The sequence below is a fragment of the Ranitomeya variabilis genome, chromosome 2 (genome assembly GCF_051348905.1).
Source record: "Ranitomeya variabilis isolate aRanVar5 chromosome 2, aRanVar5.hap1, whole genome shotgun sequence".
NCBI classification, from domain to species: Eukaryota; Metazoa; Chordata; class Amphibia; order Anura; family Dendrobatidae; genus Ranitomeya; species Ranitomeya variabilis.
This window is the reverse complement of record NC_135233.1, coordinates 121,053,491-121,074,712: the sequence shown is the minus strand read 5'-3', so window position 1 is coordinate 121,074,712 and position 21,222 is coordinate 121,053,491. Positions and strand designations below refer to the sequence as shown.

The 21,222-nt window shown below is 41.8% G+C and overlaps 1 protein-coding gene across 1 annotated transcript in view; it reads right to left on the bottom strand.

Moving 5' to 3' along the window:
* Positions 1–590: 590 nt before the first annotated feature.
* The window catches only part of FBXO30 (F-box protein 30), a 71,766-nt gene continuing 51,134 nt past the window's right edge, over positions 591–21,222 (bottom strand). Inside the window, exon 3 of the mRNA XM_077282900.1 lies at positions 591–4,170. Within this exon, the coding sequence (XP_077139015.1) occupies positions 3,967–4,170 (204 nt within the window). The 3' untranslated portion in view covers positions 591–3,966. The remainder of the gene's footprint in view (positions 4,171–21,222) is intronic.

The following is a 21,222-nucleotide window of genomic DNA, read 5'->3' as shown; positions in this document are numbered from 1 at the left end:
TGGTTGTCCAGGATTACCATGAAAGTCTGTAGTCACTGACTGCCCTTCTGAATTGATTGCTTCTGAATCCTTACATCGCTCACTATGAAGATTCTCCAGTGCCTGTGGAGAGACCGAGCAGTCATGTGACCACAAGCATGCGATATGCATATGTCTTGCCTCTTTCCAACTAGACGTGTGCAGCCTCGCTAATGAGCGAGGTTGCACACGTCTAGTCGGAATGTGCCAGGAAGTATGAATCTCCACAGCATGTGCTGCGAACGACGTGAGTATTCAAAAGTCTGCATTCACAGAGTGACCACAGACTTTCATGATCAACCTGGACAACCCCTTTAAGTATCCATGTATAAATATGAATGCATTACCACAGTTTTGTCTTCTATGAGCCAGAAGACAAATTTTCTTCTACGTGATTCTGTTCGGAAAAAAAAGTGTGAAGACATTACATGTGACATTGTGATTCATAGCAATCATTATGGAATATAAATTATGGTAACTAAATCTGGTATAACGTCCATAAACTAAGAATATCGACGCTGTCCGCAGAAGGACCACTGACCACTAGAAAAAAGAATCTTAACACAAATGTGTAACGGTTTTATTAGCTTTTATTATACACCAAAATATTTCATAACGGAAAATAAAGCATTTTAAACACAACAAGTAGTAACAACAAATTTTAATGATCAGATTGTAATTTAGGAAAGGTTTGGGGGGTCATTATGTGATTGGTAATCTAAGCACCATGCAAGTCTAGGAATACTGTACCGCAATCCATTAGTCAGCACTGTACTGTGAATGATCAGAACAATCTGCTAACAGGACGGTACATAACGAGGGATTAGTAAGGCTTTCATACTCATTGCTGTAGTCTTAGTACGTGACAATTATGAGGATTTCGGCCATGTAACAAGGAGATTGTTTCACTGGTTAACTCTAAACTGGAGCGTCAGATGAGCCTGGGACGTGTACAATAGGATCCTCCGCCCCATCACTTATTAGAACAGGTTCATTTACCGTGTTAACAATTTGTTCATGGCCTCCTACTTCTGAAGAGCATAAAGCACATTTTTTTCACATGGTACACATGGCAATGAATGAAGCCATTTTTCATGCATTTAGATGGTAAAGTTCAAGAGACCGCTCACTTTGCTGAGAACTTAAGAGTCATCATTAGATGCAAATGCAAAGTGCTCTACCAACGAGTAAAAATCACTGAAACGTACAGAGCTTACAGTGGTCTCATGTCACAGTGAAAACCCCAAGGAGGGTCCATCACCATCCTAATAGGCCTGGTTTAGTAGATACCAATCTTTCCTCACTTGTGCTGTTCTTCTGTTATTCCTCCCAGTTGGGGGCGTGTCCCTGCACAGCCTGACCAATCAGTGCTCACAGTGCTGGGACACACCTCTCTGACAAGCCAATGTATGTCAAGTCTCAAGGAGGAACAACAGAGGAACGGTACAATGCAACAGTCTTTAAAACTATGGTCTGATGTTCTATATTCTCCATTGACTGATCGGTGGACAGCTTCCCCCAGGTACTGAACTCTAAATACCCAGCATAGACAGCCAGAATTTTAGCATTCACCTCTCTGCAGCCACCACTAGAGGGAGCATAGACATTTATCGCAGACAGTTTTGCTTATGGAGCAGTTTCGTGTATAAACAGTATGCAGTAAGTGATGATTGCAGGCAGGCATATTCCAGATGTCTATGCAATGGGTTTGGAGTTCTGTATTATGGACATAAGAGTGCTGGCTGCTAAAGATAAATTAAAATGGGCTGTCTGGTCTAAAAATGACAAGTCAGCAGTATGTGACTGCAGACTTGTGAATTCTCAGTGCATGCACTGTACGCTTTGAGAATTCTCCATTATCAGCACCGGGCAGTCAACTTCACTAAGTTTATGATATGTATATACGCCCGGCCACAATCAGACTAGACAGTTTCCGTGTATTGCGCTAGGCCAGAAACAGTCTAGTCAGAATGTGGCTGGAAGCATGCATATCGCAACCTTGTGGTCAAGTGATCGCCGATCCTGGGGCCGACATTGGAGAATCCTCACATTGTGCAGTGCATGGACTGCGAGGATTCACAAGTCTGCAGTCAGAGTGACGGTAGACTTGTTATTTTAGACAGGACCACCCCTTTAAGGAATTAGCACAGCTTATAAAAAAGTCAACATTTACTATTCCATACAAGTCTAATTAATATAATAAGGCATCTGTATTAAACACATATGGTGGCTTTTAAAGGATATAGACATCTTTGAGGTAATTTGTTTTAACTAAATGGGCATTGTTTGCAAAAAATTTTTGAATTTTTTTTAGTTTGGTATTAAAAAAATTGCAGAGTTAAGATTTTAAAAGTTTGCTTTCTTGCACATTGCGGGCTGTAGAAGAACCTATTAGTGCGCTCATTCTGATGAGGGATTGTGACTTCAAAAATTGGCTGAAAGGAACTCCTGAAAAAGACTGATCACATTAAAGTTGACCACAATGAAAAGTCAGAGTAACAGGACAAAAAAAAAAAAGCTATGCGGTCGAAGTGACAGAAAGAGCTCACTCACAGATTCTCAGTTCATTCTGAATCAAGCAACGTATAATTATATTTCAAAGCTTTGTAACCCAAATGCATTAGAGTTCAAATTATTATCCCCTTTTCCCCATGAGGTCTATATCACTTTTTTTGGTGCAGTTACGCAGAAAATTAAGGAAACTGGAAGAATAATGAATATTACAATTTTACCTAAACCACGGTTTCAACTACAACACAATCTTCTGGTCATTTGGCCAATACTGCTAACTAGGAAGCCACACAAGCAGCTTCAGTGCATACAAGTGTCATGTTCGCTCCGTACAAGCTTCCTGCACCTATGTCCACAGCACATTTAGGAGTTATACCCATAACCAACAAGGCTAACAAGGAGAAGGGGGGGGGGGGGGGGGAGGGAAGAAGAGAGCACTTGTTGCCCAGAAGGCACTGGAGTTGAGCTCAGTTATGGAAGACATGCTTAGAAATAAAAATCTGTATCCCAAATGCACAATTGAAAAAAACGGATTGCTCTCATCTCACAAAGATGATAAGTAAAACCAAACAAGAAAAAAAAAGGCTTAAAAAGTCCATCTCATATTCTTAGTCTTAAATATCATTCATTAAAACAGAAACACATTAAAAATGTAAAAGAAGCTATATGTTAAAATGGTAGGTGTGCACGTGTGCTCTATGCCGAACATCCCAAGTCTTGAGTGGATTCCACTGCAGATAAATAAGTTAGTGAGTGCAACTGAGAAGACCAAACATGCAGAAACCATTCTCCAAGGAAACAGATCAAGGTCCTCTTTACTCCTATCTGCTGCACCACAAGAGGCTGCACTTGATCCCAATCGCAAGCTGCAAACTTCCAGAACCTTGAGATAAAGTGCTAACACAGAATCCCTTCCTGATAGTCTGAAGGAAACTACAGGGTTAATGGCACTGTACGATCTGCCGAAAAGGGATCCAGTGTACAGTACTGAATGATCGCCGATCTACAACAAGAGGGGAAGTTTAGAAGAAATGCTCAGGGAGATTTGTCTGCTCTGTGACTGCGGGCTGACCAACACTATACTGACGTGAATTACATGTACATTCTGTTTTTTGGTCAGGACGAAAGGAGAAAAAAAAAAAAAATTAGTATTGTTAAGTGCTCAGGAACCATGACTGAGATCCACAAAGAAAGTCCTTGTCATTTATACATCAGGAAAAGTCCAAAGTCCCACAAACTTTAAGGCATTTTTTTTTACCACTTCCATCCAAACTATTTCTTGTAATAGATTTATAAAAAAATAAACATCACTTCCAAAACCAGTTATATACAGTGATCGTGGCATCTTAGTTTTATATTAAAGTGTCAAAGGAGATTGGATTGCGTTTAAAACCGGTGCTAGAGTGTTGGTGCTGTAGGGCGGCCGCTCTCCTCCTATTAGAGGACAGGTTTCAAGACCGAGCGCAGTGAGCGGCCATCTTTTGTCAGTTCCCGAGTCACACACATACAAGGCAGGGGGACAGCCTCCTCTCTCTTCTCCACCGTATTGTAGCTGCATTTCTTCAAATGGTCAGCCATGCTCACAATATCCGCAAACTTCCACTCCTTTACTGTGCAGAACGCAGTGCTGAACCGCCAGACCTGAAAAACAGAGCAGCATTAGAGTAAGGCTAGGCTGTCCCTTACAAGGGGCTCCAGTTTGGCAACCTAGTCAACACATCTGTCTACCAGTAGATTGAGATTATTATTATTTTTTTTTTAATTTTGGTTCTCAAGTCATCAGACAATTCCCTTCTTCTTTCTGTTCCCCATGCTTAGTATGACAGAGCCTACACCTGTTACTTGCCACAGGTGTTTGAACGAGCATCATATGCTTTAAACAAAGTGGTTTAACACAATTTTGTCAGGCCAATATTTGGGGCTGTGTGCGAAATTTGCCTCTTTTTTGTTTATCTCCAATACACACACAGGAAATAGATGCATGTATAACAAAAAGTATAATTACAATAATTTTCTGGGAGAAATAATTCATTCTCTGGAAGATTTTCAAGTGTGCCAATACTTTCAATGATAACTGTATAAGGAAGCCCTTGTGCAGCCAAGTCAACTGTAGAAAAAAACGTTTTAGGTCTCGAGGGGCCTGGAACAAGTTATAGGGGGAGGGGGAAAAATGCAAAATTTAAATTAAAAATAACCCCACCATCATTAGCAGTGTTACCCATGTAAAAGTTAGCAGCTGGCCATTACGGTCATCATAACAGACCAGTGTACAGCATTACTAGTCTATTATTTTTAGTGTGGATTGTTAGAGCGGCCCCTATACTATAGGACTCCGACATGAATGTCCGTCATCACCCATTTCTGTCAGCAGCCATGATAGGGACCGTATATCCGCACAGCAACAGCTGCTTTCATGGCTAATTTTGGTTAGGTGTTGTAACATGCTGATGGGCTAAGACCATCATTCCAAATCTGCTAGCCAGATCACAGACACAGGACCACGCTGAGGAGGACAAGCAAAGACAGACACAGAGCAGGAGAAGGCAGAAACATGAGTAAAACATTCCGGTATTTTAAAGAAAGCCAGTTACATGGCAAGTTAGGTTCTCATGGGTATAAGAGGCAGATCGTATAAAAGCTAAAAGGGTTTTTGCTTTTTCTTTTTCATCAAAGCTTTTCCTGCCTGAGATTAGAAGTAACCAAATAGGATTATAATGAAATGTGCCTCATTATGCTGCCTGTCAGAAGAGGCCATTCACAGGTCACAAGTATCGGCAAGAAAACCAATACGGGGTCTATGAACTAGCTAATGAGGGAGTTATCCATAGAAACTAGAATCCTGCAGACACGTTCCACATCAACTCAAAGAATCCACGGACATCAGCAAATCCACATCAAATCGAATGGGCCCAGGACAGGCCGAGACCAGCATGGGGGCCCAGGACAGGCCGAGACCAGCATGGGGGCCCAGGACAGGCCGAGACCAGCATGGGGGCCCAGGACAGGCCGAGACCAGCATGGGGGCCCAGGACAGGCCGAGACCAGCATGGGGGCCCAGGACAGGCCGAGACCAGCATGGGGGCCCAGGACAGGCAGAGACCAGCATGGGGGCCCAGGACAGGCAGAGACCAGCATGGGGGCCCAGGATAGGCAGAGACCAGCATGGGGGCCCAGGATAGGCAGAGACCAGCATGGGGGCCCAGGATAGGCAGAGACCAGCAGGGGGGCCCAGGATAGGCCGAGACCAGCAGGGGGGCCCAGGATAGGCTGAGACCAGCAGGGGGGCAGATAAGTTTAGTTAAACCTGATCTAAATGCAGAAAAAAAAAAATACACAAAATCATGCAGATTTGCCACAGACAATCCAGGCTGAGAAAACAGTCTGCAGTCACTTTATGCGATTTGCATACTTGCTGTCGCAAGCCGAATAGACTCCTGTGACAAAGTCTAGCTGGCACATGACAGCAATGTAAGCTTTATAGCCTCATGACCACCCACACACACAGGAATAGTGTCAGTCTGTGCATCACAGTGTCATGATTCAGCATACTCATCTGTCAGGAAAACCCTTAACCCCTTCATGACCCAGCCTATTTTGACCTTAATGACCTGGCCGTTTTTTGCAATTCTGACCACTGTCCCTTTATGCGGTAACTCAGGAACATTTCAACGGATCCTAGCGGTTCTGAGATTGTTTTTTCGTGACATATTGGGCTTCATGTTAGTGGTAAATTTAGGTCGATAATTTTTGCGTTTATTTGTGAAAAAAATGGAAGTTTGACGAAAACTTTGAAAATTTCGCCATTTTCAAATTTTGAATTTTTATTCTGTTAAACGAGAGAGCTATGTGACACAAAATAATTAATAAATAACATTACCCATATGTCTACTTTACATCAGCACAATTTTGGAAACATTTTTTTTGCTAGGAAAATAAGGGTTAAAATTTAACCAGCGATTTCTCATTTTTACAACGAAATTTACAAAACCATTTTTTTTAGGGACCACCTCACATTTGAAGTCAGTTTGAGGGGTCTATATTGCTGAAAATACCCAAAAGTGACACCATTCTAAAAACCGCACCCCTCGAGGTACTCAAAACCACATTCAAAAAGTTTATTAATCCTTCAGGTGCTTCACAGCAGCAGAAGCAACATGGAAGGAAAAAATGAACATTTAACTTTGTAGTCACAAAAATGATCTTTTAGCAACTATTTTTTTTATTTTCCCAAGGGTAAAAAGATAAACTGGACCCCAAAAGTTATTGTACAATTTGTCCTGAGTACGCCGATACCCCATATGGGGGAGGGGGGGGGGGACCACTGTTTGGGCGCACGACAGGGCTCGGAAGGGAAGGAGCACCATTTGACTTTTTCAATGAAAAATTGGCTCCAATCTTTAGCGGACACCATGTCGCGTTTGGAGAGCCCCTGTGTGCCTAAACATTGGAGCTCCCCACAAGTGACCCCATTTTGGAAACTAGACCCCCCAAGGAGCTTATCTAGATGTATAGTGAGCACTTTGAACCCCCGGTGCTTCACAAATTGATCTGTAAAAATGAAAAAGTACTTTTTTTTCACAAAAAATTTATTTTAGCCTCAATTTTTTCATTTTCACATGGGCAACAGGATAAAATGGATCCTAAAATGTGTTGGGCAATTTCTCCTGAGTACACCGATACTTCATATGTGGTCACAAACCACTGTTTGTGCACACGGCAAGGCTCGGATGGGAAGGAGCGCCATTTGACTTTTGAATGAAAAATTAGCTCCAATCGTTAGCGGACACCATGTCGCATTTGGAGAGCCCCTGTGTGCCTAAACATTGGAGCTCCCCCACAAGTGATCCCATTTTGGAAACTAGACCTCCCATGGAACTAATCTAGATGTGCGGAGCCCACTTTAAACCCCCAAGTGCTTCACAGAAGTTTATAAAGCAGAGCCGTGAAAATAAAAAATCATTTTACTTTCCTCAAAAATTATTTTTTAGCACTCAATTTTTTATTTTCACAAAAGTAACAGAAGTAGACCCCAATGTTTGTTGCCCTTTTTGTCCTGAGTATGCCGATACCCCATATATGGGGGTAAACCACTGCTTGGGCACACGTCAGGGCTCGGAAGGGAAGTAGTGACGTTTAGAAATGCAGACTTTTATGGAACAGTCTGCGGGCGTCACGTTGCGTTTGCAGAGCCCCTGCTCTGCCTAAACAGTAGAAACCCCCCACAAGTGACCCTATTTTGGAAACTAGACCCCCCAAGGAACTTATCCAGATGTATGGTGAGCACTTTGAACCCCCAAGTGCTTCACAGAAGTTTATAACGCAGAGCCGTTAAAATAAAAAAAATCATTTTTCTTTCCTCAAAAAGTATGCTTTAGCAAGCAATTTTTTATTTTCGCAAAGGTAACAGGAGAAATTAGACCCCAATAGTTGTTGCCCAGTTTGTCCTGAGTATGCTGGATCAGGGTTTCCAACCATGGCCGATGATGCCAATATCATCGGCCATGGCTGGATTGTAATATTTCACCATTTTCATAGGTGAAATATTACAAATCGCTCTGATTGGCTGTTGAAAGTGAAACAGCCAATCAGAGCGATCGTAGCCACGGGGGGGTGAAGCCACCCCCCCTGGGCTGAAGTACCACTCCCCCTGTCCGTGCAGATCGGGTGAAATTGGAGTTAACCCTTTCACCCGATCTGCAGGGACGCGATCCCTCTGTCACAGGTCGGATTGGCACCGACTTTCATGATGCCTACGTGGCGTCACAGGTCGGGAAGGGGTTAAAAGGGCATAGTTGTAGTTTCAGGTGACTTCAGGAAAGGTTGTGTGTACATGAGAACTAACCATTTCTAGCAACTATAACCTATATCTTGCATTTTTCACCTTCTTTTATCTCTGCAGGCTTTACCTTTTCATTGGTCTCTGAGCTAGTATACAGAGACTAGATGCTATGAGGTCACACAGACATGAGTCATTCTGCTGCATAACTGAGTATAGCTATCAATCCATTCATTGGAAAAAATATCCTAGAAATCTGTAATTGGCTTTTACCTTCTCCTCCACCCCTTTACATACAAGTAGGCAGCAGCTGTGATCTGATCCCTCAGATTTCAAAAGTTTTTTGGTTTTCTTTGAAAAAGTGAAAAAAGTAAACGAGTTCAGGATGCAGAAGCAAGAAGGGGCTTATAAGGGTATGTTTTCACGTTCAGGATTGCATCAGGATTTGACGCAGGTAAAATCTGCACCAAATCTCACTGGCAGGTCACCTGCGTTTTTGATGCGGTTTTTTCATGCGGATTTGTGTGTGTTTTTATAAGCTCAACAAAGATATACAAAAAAAAAAAGGTGATGTCTTTCTTGTCCAACCTCTTAATTTACATACTCTATTGAAGAATAATGTTAACACACACAGACAGATGATAGATAACAGATGATAGATATATTTATAGATAGATAACACAGGTCAACAAAAAAAAAAATTTTTTCTGGTGTCCAAAATATTTTAATGAATTTGGGGTATTTTTGGGGTGCTGATTCTGAATATGCTATCAGTTTTGCCAGATTGGCTCAAGTTTTTGAGATTTTTGGTATCTTATTTATAGCACTTGTTGGTAAATGCGACGCATCATCTCATTAATTTCTTTGGATTAGTACTTGAACTGAGCAGTTCTCAATATAGTTTTGTGTTAATTAGTGTTCTAAAAGTTTGTTCATAGCTTGATTTTTGCACTAACTTTATGTTGTTGTCTGTTTTCCAGTGAAAAGCATGAACTCATCAAGAAGAAGTTGTCTTAACGATCCAGACTCATTCTGTTACATTTGTGGTGAATACACACTGCCAAAACATAGAAGAAACATAACAGACTTCGTAAAAAAAGTGTATTTTGCCTATTTTGGGGTTATGCTTGGGGACCAAGACAAGTTTTGGGCACCACACATAGTGTGCAAAGCATGTATCGAATTATTACGAAAATGGAGCAAAGGACAAAGAAAAAGCTTCAAATTTGGTGTTCCAATGGTGTGGAGAGAGCCAAAAAATCATCATGATGACTGTTATTTCTGTGCAGTGCAAGTGCAAGGATTCAATAAGCATAAGAAACGAAAATGGGAGTAACATGGAATCTGCAAGAAGGCCTGTCCCTCATTGTGAAGATGTGCCTGTACCTGTGTTTACCATAAATAACAGTCATCATGATGATTTTTTGGCTCTCTCCACACCATTGGAACACCAAATTTGAAGCTTTTTCTTTGTCCTTTGCTCCATTTTCGTAATAATTCGATACATGCTTTGCACACTATGTGTGGTGCCCAAAACTTGTCTTGGTCCCCAAGCATAACCCCAAAATAGGCAAAATACACTTTTTTTTACGAAGTCTGTTATGTTTCTTCTATGTTTTGGCAGTGTGTATTCACCACAAATGTAACAGAATGAGTCTGGATCGTTAAGACAACTTCTTCTTGATGAGTTCATGCTTTTCACTGGAAAACAGACAACATAAAGTTAGTGCAAAAATCAAGCTATGAACAAACTTTTAGAACACTAATTAACACAAAACTATATTGAGAACTGCTCAGTTCAAGTACTAATCCAAAGAAATTAATGAGATGATGCGTCGCATTTACCAACAAGTGCTATAAATAAGATACCAAAAATCTCAAAAACTTGAGCCAATCTGGCAAAACTGATGACATATTCAGAATCAGCACCCCAAAAATACCCTAAATTCGATGAAATATCTTTGGCACCAAAAATGCTGTTGACCAGTGTAATAGATACGATAGATATATCTATCGATAGATAGATATATCTATAGATAGCTAGATAGAAATATCGATAAATAGATACGATAGATGATAAATAGATAGATGATAAATAGGGTAGATCACTGTTCCCCAAGTTCAGTCCTCAAGAGCCACCAACAGGTCATGTTTTCAGGATTTCCTTACTATTGCTCAGGTGGGAATTCCATCACCTAGACAGGCAACAATTCCATCACCTGGGCCATACTAAGGAAATCCTGAAAACACGACCTGTTGGTGGCTCTTGAGGACCGGAGTTGGGGAACACTGGGATAGATAATACTAAGCCCGATGTTTAGTATATCTAATATTTATAGATGGATAATCTATGGATTGTATCTATATTTCTATCTCTCTCTCTCTCTCTCTCTCTATATATATATATGTCTAAGGGTCTGTTTGTCTGTAACGGAAATCCCACGTCGCTGAATGGTCGCGCCAGCCGCCCACGACCAATCAGCGACAGGCTCAGTCCGGCCGCGAATTGGCACGTGATTTAAACCACGCTTTTCTGATTGGTCGTGTCCCACCCAAACAGCGATATTGCAGCGGGATTTAACACCGCTTCGTAAATAAACTACATACATATTCTAGAATACCCGATGCGTTAGAATCGGGCCACCATCTAGTAGATATGTAATAGCAAAGCTGATGTTTATTAATGAACGATTAATTTAAAAAGCGCCAGTAAGATGCGCCAATTCCGACACTTAGCCCCTCTCTTCCCATTCCCCTGTAGCAGTGGGATATGGGGTAATAAGGGGTTAATGTCACCTTGCTATTGTAAGGTGACATCAAGCCCGGTTAACAATGGAGAGGCGTCAATAAGACGCCTATCCATTACTAATCCTATAGTAAGGAAAGGGTAAAAAAAAATAAATAAAAATAAAGACACAGCCAGAAAAAAGTATTTTAATATTCTTAATTTAACCATACTCGATCGCCTTAAAAAAAAAATTAAAATAATAAACCAACCGTATACTACCTGTCCGCCGTAGTCCAATTAATAACGAATGTCCCACGACGATCTCCTCTATAGAACAGCGACATCAGTTGATGTCACTGCTCTATAGACCTTCAGTGAATTTTCCCACACAGCAGTGTCACAAGTGAGACTAGGGACTATTTCTCACAGGGGCGGAGGAATACATTGCTAAAGGATACCTTCCATCATTGTTTTCCTGTAGCCCCTGGAGAGCGGTCGCATCAGCTGATGTGGCTGCTCTCCACGCGATATCATTGTGGGACACTCGTTTTAATTGGATATCTGCGGATCTGGGAATATATTGTTTGTTTATTATTTTAATTTTTTTTTACAGGTGACAATGGCTTCGGGGGATCAAGGTGACAAGGTGATGGTGAGTATGTACTGTATGTCAATATGTACAGTACAGACCAAAAGTTTGGACACCTTCTCATTTAAAGATTTTTCTGTATTTTCATGACTATGAAAATTGTACATTCACACTGAAGGCATAAAACTATGAATTAACACATGTGGAATTATATACTTAACAAAAAAGTGTGAAACAACTGAAATTATGTCTTATATTCAAAGTTCTTCAAAGTAGCCACCTTTTGCTTTGATGACTGCTTTGCACACTCTTGGCATTCTCTTGATGAGCTTCAGGAGGTAGTCACCGGGAATGGTCTTCCTACAAGATTGAAAGAGTTCCCAGAGATGCTTAGCACTTGTTGGCCCTTTTGCCTTCACTCTGTGGTCCAGCTCACCCCAAACCATCTCGATTGAGTTCAGGTCTGGTGACTGTGGGGGCCAGGTCATCTGGCGTAGCACCCCATCACTCTCCTTCTTGGTCAAATAGCCCTTACACAGCCTGGAGGTGTGTTAGGGATCATTGTCCTGTTGAAAAAATGATGGTCCAACTAAAAACAAACCGGATGGAATAGCATGCTGCTGCAAGATAATGTGGTGGCCATGCTGGTTCAGTATGCCTTCAATTTTAAATAAATCCCCAACAGTGTCACCAGCAAATGAGGGGCAAATACCCCGAAACAGCTGTCTGTGGATGGATACCATGTTTTGGTATAGGTGGTTTTCCTTTATTGGATGCTGCCCTTCCCGTGGTTGTTCCTTCCCGGTGAAAGACCTGGCTATTTGTTGCTTGCGTTGAGAAACAAATGATGGTGTCTCCGCGGTGTTGGATGTTTTGATCTCCCCGAGGTCATTCATCCTTATGTTTGTGTAATATGTCGCATGTTGTATGCCACATGGTGCATGTCGCATGGTGTATGTTCAATGTTGTATGTGCACACAGTCTAGACGAGTCCAGCTCTGCTACATCTGCATGCCTGACATCCAGATGTAGCAAAGCCTGTAGATGAGATAACTCTCCAGCGATCACCTACACTGAAGCGTTCGCACAATCAGCTGATTGTGAGAAACAGACTAGTGACCGGAGATAACACCCGTTCATGTGCACGGCACAGTTCTCGCGATAAGATAAGTTATCGTGATAACTGTAGTGGACGTGGGACTTATGGCGGTTGGGCAGGTGAGCCGGCATGTAAATTAGGAGACATGCGTAGTAAGCTGCGTTATCGCAGTTGCTACGCATTATCGCAGTTGCTACGCATGTGACTGATCATTAGATGCGATTTTACCGCATCTAATGATTATCTATGGGTAATTTACGGTGCGGTGACGTAGCGTCGCCGCATTGTAAACAAGACATGCTGCGTTCTGAAAAGACGCTCCGCATGTCCGTTTACGCGGGTCTGCCGAATGCGTGTTTTAATGCATAGTGGAGACGGGATTTCAGGAAATCCCCTTCACTATGCTGTAACATCTGGACGCTGCCTTTTTGACGCTGCAACTCTACGCAGCGTCAAACATGCAGCGTTTCCTGACCGTGGAAACATACCCTTAGGCTACTTTCACACTAGCGTTAACTGCATTCCGTCACAATGCATCGTTTTGCCGAAAAAATGCATCCTGCAAAAGTGTTTGCAGGATGCGTTTTTTCACCATTAACCCCTTCATGACCCAGCCTATTTTGGCCTTAATGACCTTGCCGTTTTTTGCAATTCTGACCAGTGTCCCTTTATGAGGTAATAACTCAGGAACGCTTCAACGGATCCTAGCGATTCTGAGATTGTTTTTTCGTGACATATTGGGCTTCATGTTAGTGGTAAATTTAGGTCGATAATTTCTGAGTTTATTTGTGAAAAAAACGGAAATTTGGCAAAAATTTTGAAAATTTTGCAATTTTCACATTTTGAATTTTTATTCTGTTAAACCAGAGAGTTATGTGACACAAAATAGTTAATAAATAACATTTCCCACATGTCTACTTTACATCAGCTCAATTTCGGAAACAATTATTTTTTTTGCTAGGAAGTTATAAGGGTTAAAATTTGACCAGTGATTTCTCATTTTTACAACAAAATTTACAAAACCATTTTTTTTAGGGACCACCTCACATTTGAAGTCAGTTTGAGGGTTCTATATGGCTGAAAATACCCAAAAGTGACACCATTCTAAAAACTGCACCCCTCAAGGTGCTCAAAACCACATTCAAGAAGTTTATTAACCCTTCGGGTGTTTCACAGCAGCAGAAGCAACATGGAAGGAAAAAATGAACATTTAACTTTTTAGTCACAAAAATGATCTTTTAGCGAAATTTTTTTTATTTTCCCAAGGGTAAAAGGAGAAACTGGACCACGAACGTTGTTGTCCAATTTGTCCTGAGTACGCTGATACCTCATATGTGAGGGTAAACCACTGTTTGGGCGCATGTCGGGGCTTGGAAGGGAGGGAGCACCATTTGATTTTTTGAATGCAAGATTGGCTGGAATCAATGGTGGCGCCATGTTGCGTTTGCAGAGCCCCTGATGTGCCTAAACAGTGGAAACCCCTCAATTCTAACTTCAACACTAACCCCAACACACCCCTAATCCTAATCCCAACTGTAGCCATAACCCTAATCCCAACCCTAACCCACCCGTAACCCTAATTCCAACCCTAATCCTAACCCTAATCCCAACCCTAACCACAACTGTAACCCCAACACACCCCTAACCCTATCCGTAACCCTAACCACAAGCCTATTCTTAACCCTATTTCCAACCCTAGCCCTAATTCCAACCCTAAGCCTAAGGGTATGTGCCCACGTTGCGGATTCGTGTAAGATTTTTCCGCACGATTTTTGAAAAATCTGCAGGTAAAAGGCACTGCGTTTTACCTGCGGATTTACAGCAGATTTCCAGTGTTTTTTTGTGCGGATTTCACCTGCGGATTCCTATTGAGGAACAGGTGTAAAACGCTGCGGAATCCGCACAAAGAATTGACATGCTGCGGAAAATACAATGCAGCGTTTCTGCACGGAATTTTCCGCACCATGGGCACAGCGGATTTGGTTTTCCATAGGTGTACATGGTACTGTAAACCTGATGGAAAACTGCTACGAATTCACAGCGGCCAATCCGCTGCGGATCCGCGGCCAATCCGCTGCGGATCCGCGGCCAATCCGCTGCGGATCCGCGGCCAATCCGCTGCGGATCCGCGGCCAATCCGCTGCGGATCCGCAGCCAAATCCGCACATGCCATAACCCTAACCCTACCCCTAACCCTAACCCTACCTGTAACCCTAACCCTACCCCTAACCCTAGTTCTAACCCTAACCCTAGTGGAAAAAGGAAAAAAAAAATATTTTCTTTATTTTATTATTGTCCCTACCTATGGGGTGATAAAGGGGGGGGGTTTATTTATTATTTTTTTTATTTTGATCGCTGTGATAGAACCTGTCACAGCGATCAAAATGTACTTTTAACGAATCTGCCGACTGGCAGATTCGGCGGGCGCACTGAGCATGCGCCCGCCATTTTGGAAGATGGCGGCGCCCAGCGTGGAGGCGGACGGACACCGGGAGCCTCGGTGAGTATAAGGGGGGGGGGAGATCGGGGCACGGGGGGGGGGCGTCGGAGCACAGGGGGGGGGGCACAGCAGCACGGGGGGAGCGGGCAGGAGCACGGGGCAGCGGAGCACAGCACCGAGGGGACCGGACCCCATAACAGAGCGGTGGGGGGGCGATCGGTGGGGTGGGGGGGGGGTAACATTAGTGTTTCCAGCCATGGCCGATGATATTGCAGCATCGGCCATGGCTGGATTGTAATATTTCACCAGTTTTTCAGGTGAAATATTACAAATCGCTCTGATTGGCAGTTTCACTTTCAACAGCCAATCAGAGCGATCGTAGCCACGGGGGGGTGAAGCCACCCCCCCTGGGCTGAAGCACCACTCCCCGTCTCTGCAGATCGGGTGAAATCGGAGTTAACCCTTTCACCCGATGTGCAGGGACGCGATCATTCCATGACGCCACATAGGCGTCATGGGTCGGATTGGCACGGGTTTTCATGACGCCTATGTGGCGTCATGGGTCGGGAAGGGGTTAAGCGACACATTGTGACGGATTGCCACACGTCGCACCCGTCGTGCGACGGATGCGTCGTGCAGTGGCGTACCGTCGGGAGCAAAAAACGTTGCTTGCAACGTTTTTTGCTCCGTCGTAAATATCTTTTCCGACCGCGCATGCGCGGCCGGGACTCCGCCCCCACCTCCCCGCACCTCACAATGGGGCAGCGGATGCGCTGGAAAAATGCATCCGCTGCCCCCGTTGTGCGGCGGAGACAACGCTAGCGTCGGGAACGTCGGCCCGACGCACAGCGACGGGCCGAGCCCGACGCTAGTGTGAAAGTAGCCTTAGTGGAGAAAAATTAAAACGTATACATCGCTGATCAAGTAGAACAAAGAATTCAAGCTGGCACTATTGATTAATCAAACAAAGCAAGATTTCCAGCTCCAGGACGTAAATATAAAAATATTAAATCTTTATTCCATACTTTAAAATAGCAAAGGCTGACAAAAAAAACGGAGAAAAGATCACACGGCAGTCATAACTGAACGCGTTTCGAACACTAGGTTCTTAGTCCTCAGTACAAAGAGAGGCAGGTCACATTTCCTTATGTGAAACCTCCACAGGTGAAGGAATAATTAACACACCCAGTGAATTTAAAATCCAAATCTAGAACAGCAAAATAACCAAGGAAATAACAGTAGCAAAAGAATGACAAGTAACAAAAACAAGAAAAAATAACAAATACATGGACAATTGTTAAAATACATGGAGAAAAAAAAAACAGGAATACATAAGATCAATCAACATTAGTAAAATAGCATAATTTCCTTTCTGAGATTTAATCCTAAAGGGGCCCTAGAATTAAGATTTAAAATCCAAAAGGCTTCCCTGTCTCGTAATGTTCGTTCTCTGTCCCCACCTCGCATGTTTTTATAAATCTGTTCAATTGCATAGATTTTTAAGGATGAGGTGCGTCTATTGTGAGCTTTTATAAAATGGTTAGACGCATTGGAAACATGTCTAATAGTGGGCTGTACAATGTCATTTAGATGCTCCCGAAATCTCTCCTTTAATTTCCGTATTGTGGACCCAACGTAAAGTAAATTACAATCTGTGCATTCTATAATGTAGATCACGTAGTCTGAGTTACAATTCAAATAATTTTTTATTAAAAAGTTTTTTTTGTTTTTTAGCACAGAAGAATGATGTGTTTTTTTTAACATAAGTGCACGTTTTACATGGAAATGATCCACATCTGAAGAAGCCTTTTGTGGACAACCAATTGGAGAAATTATTAGAGACATTTGATGATAAAAAACTTGGAGCAAGTGCAGCACCTAGAGTAGGTGCTTTCCTCGATACAATTTTAATACCGTCATTCAAAATTACATCTACTAAAGGGTCATCTTGTAGAATATTTAAATTTCGACGAACAATGTTGGATATAGATTTAAAATGAGTACTATAGGTGAGTATTAGCACCGGTTGATTGTCATAAAATTTATTTGTTGGAGATTGTACTAAATCTGCGGTATTATTACTAATCTGATTTATCGTACCATTCAACAGTGCTGATCTTGGCTTTCTGTCTGTCAAACTAAAAGCTCTATCTATGGCCCATTTAGGATATTTTCTGTTCTTGAGACGTTCCCGAATAGTGATTTTTTTCCCTGTTAAAAGTAGTTTCCTCATTGCAGTTTCTTTTAGCTCTGATTGCCTCCCCCACTGGAATAGCTTTGATAGTATGACTTGGATGAAAACTGCTTGCATGCAAGATTGTATTGCCCGCAGTGGGCTTGCGATAGGTGTGCGTTTTAATAACTTGTTGCGGGACTCCAGATAGAGCTAGATCAAGAAAATTTAATATGAATCACTATTCCATGTTAATGTAAATTGCAAATTGAAGGGGTTATTGTTGATATAAAAAATAAAACTATCAATAGAAAAAGAATCACCCTTCCAAATTAGCAGTAAGTCATCTATGAATCTCAGGTACCATTATATATGCGATAGGAATGGATTATCTACATTAAAGATGTAATTTTCTTCCCACCATGACATGACAAGGTTAGCTACAGAAGGGGAAAATTTCGCCCCCATTGAAACTCCTTTAGATTGTAAAAAATTTTTTTTAGCAAATAAAAAATAATTGTGGGAAAGTAAAAAAGACAATACCAAGATTATATAGTTTTGAAGATTAGAATAGTGACTATATTTACATAAATAAAATTGAACCACACAAATTGCCACTTTATGGGGTATCGACGTATAGAGAGCTATGACATCACATGTGAGCCAAGACCATTGAGTGTTCCATGTGATATTCTGAAACATACTGAGCACATCACGTGAGTCCTTTATGTACCCTGGTACCCTCTGAACTAAGGGCTGTAATATAACACCGAGCCATTCCCCCAAATGCTCACTATATGAACCCATGCCAGATATGATGAGACGCATGGGAGGGGGAAAAATACCTTTATGAGTTTTAGGTAAGGCATGTAATATGGGAATTTTTGGAAAATCTACAATGAAATATTCAGCCTGTCGTTTTGAAAAAAAAAAAAAAAAGCAAATAAGACAATCATTCACAATGCATTTGATAAGTGACAAATATTCTGAGGTGGGATTTGATTTTAAGGGAACACATACATCACTTTCTTGTAACATCTGAAGGATAATGTCAAAATACCGTATATACTCGAGTATAAGCCGACCCGAGTATAAGCCGACCCCCCTAATTTTGCCACAAAAAACTGGGAAAACTTATTGACTCGAGTATAAGCCTAGGGTGGAAAATGCAGCAGCTACCGGTGAATTTCAAAAATAAAAATAGATGCTCCATACCGTTCACTATGGCCCCATAGATGCTCCATATAAAGCTGTGCCACATATAATGCTCTGCACCGTTCATTGTTGCCCCATAGATGTGCCATAGAAAGCTGTGCCCCATATACAATGCTCTGCACCGTTCATTGTTGCCCCATAGATGTGCCATAGAAAGCTGTGCCCCATCTATAATGCTGCTGCTGCTGCAATAAAAAAAACACATACTCACCTCTCTTGCTTGCAGCTCCTCAGCGTCCCGTCTCGGCGTCTCTCTGCACTGACTGTTCAGGCAGAGGGTGGCGCGCAGATTAGTACGTCATCGCGCCCTCTGACCTGAACAGTCAGAGCAAGAGGACAGGAAGACGGAGCGGCGCCCGGCGTGTGAAACGGGGACAGGTAACTATGTAATACTCACCTGCTCCCGGCGTCCCTGGCTCCTTATCCCAGACAGCTGGTCTCCGGGTGCCGCAGCCTCTTCCTCTGTCAGCGGTCACCGTTACCGCTGATTAGAGGAATGAATATGCGGATCCACCCCTATGTGAGTGGAGTCCATATTCATAACTTTAATGAGCGGTCCCACGTGACCGCTGAACAGGGGACGAGCTGCGGCACCGAAGACCATGGGACGGGCAGGGGGAGCGCCAGGAGCGCCGGGACTAGGTGAGTATGCGACAGTCCTCTCTCCCCCTCACCCGCCGACCCCACCGCCGATCATGACTCGAGTATAAGCCGAGAGGGGCACTTTCAGCCCAAAAATTTGGGCTGAAAATCTCGGCTTATACTCGAGTATATACGGTAATCAGATTTGTTCAGAATGACCACTGAGCCACCCTTGTCTGACATTCTGATGAGTATGTCAGAGTTGTTTTTAATATTATCCAGAGCATCACGTTTGACTTTAGATAAATTATATTTGTGTGTACAAATGTTGGTCTGCATCGTGAGATTACGCATTTCCTTTTCGACTATTTCCTGAAAACGATCCATTGATTCAGTCCGACTCTGGATGGGATAAAATGAAAGTTTTTTGTTTTGAATACAGGGAAACTGTCAATAGGTTCACTGATGCTAAATTCCGTATCCAAGTCCATAAGGGAAATTAATCCATTTTGTTCAGAGAAATTTTTACCAATAAATTCATTAATAGGGATAGAGAATTTGTTGTTTTCACTCACATTATTTTCTTCAAAAAAATGTTTTTTCACAGTCAGATCCCTTATGAATTTATTAATATCCTTTAATGTTGAGAAAATATCTAAACCAGTGTTGGTTGGGGAAAAGTTCAAACCCCGGGTAAGAAGCTTGTATTCAGTATCAGAAAAAACTGTAGTTTATCATCATCAAATGTCTCTAATAATTCCTCCAATTGGTTGTCCACAAAAGGCTTCTTCAGATGTGGATCATTTCCATGTAAAACGTGCACTTATGTTAAAAAAAAAAACCACATCATTCTTCTGTGCTAAAAAACAAAAAAAACTTTTTAATAAAAAATTATTTGAATTGTAACTCAGACTATGTGATCTACATTATAGAATGCACAGATTGTTTACGTTGGGTCCACAATACATAAATTAACCCCTTAGTGACAGAGCCAATTTGGTACTTAATGACCGAGCCAATTTTTACAATTCTGACCAGTGTCACTTTAAGAGGTTATAACTCTGGAACGCTTTATCAGATCCCGCTGATTCTGAGATTGTTTTTTCGTGACATATTGTACTTCAAGTTAGTGGTAACATTTCTTCGATATTACTTGCGATTATTTATGAAAAAAATGGAAATATGGCGAAAATTTTTAAAATTTTGCAATTTTCAAACTTTGTATTTTTATGCCCTTAAATCAGAGAGATATGTCACAAAAAATAGTTCATAAATAACATTTCCCACATGTCTACTTTACATCAGCACAATTTTGGAAACAATTTTTTTTTTTTGTTAGGGAGTTATAAGGGTTAAAAGTTGACCAGCAATTTCTCATTTTTACAACACCATGGTTTTTTTTTAGGGACCACATCACCTTTGAAGTCATTTTGAGGGGTCTATATGATAGAAAATAACCAAGTGTGACACCAAGTGTGACACCATTCTAAAAACTGCACCCCTCAAGCTGCTCAAAACCACATTCAAGAAGTTTATTAACCCTTTACGTACTTCACAGGAACTGATGTAACAATGTGGAAGATAAAAAATGAACATTTAACTTTTTTTTGCAAACATTTTACTTCAGAACCATTTTTTTTTTAATTTTCACAAGTGTAAAAACAGAAATTTAACCACAAATTTTGTTGTGCAATTTTTCCTGAGTACGCCGATACCCCATATGTGGAGGTAAACCACTGTTTGGGCGCACCGCAGAGCTTGGAAGTGAAGGAGCACCGTTTGACTGTTTCAATGCAGAATTGGCTGGAATTGAGATCGGACGCCATGTCGCGTTTGGAGAGCCCCTAATGTGCCTAAACAGTGGAAACCCCCCACAAGTGACACCATTTTGGAAACTAGACCCCTTAAGGAACTTATCTAGATGTGTGGTGAGCACTTTGAACCCCCAAGTGCTTCAGAGAAGTTTATAACGTAGAGCCGTGAAAATAAAAAAATCGCATTTGTTTTCACAAAAATGATTTTTTCGCCCACAAATTCTTATTTTCACAAGGGTAACAGGAGAAATTAGACCACAAAAGTTGTTGTGCAATT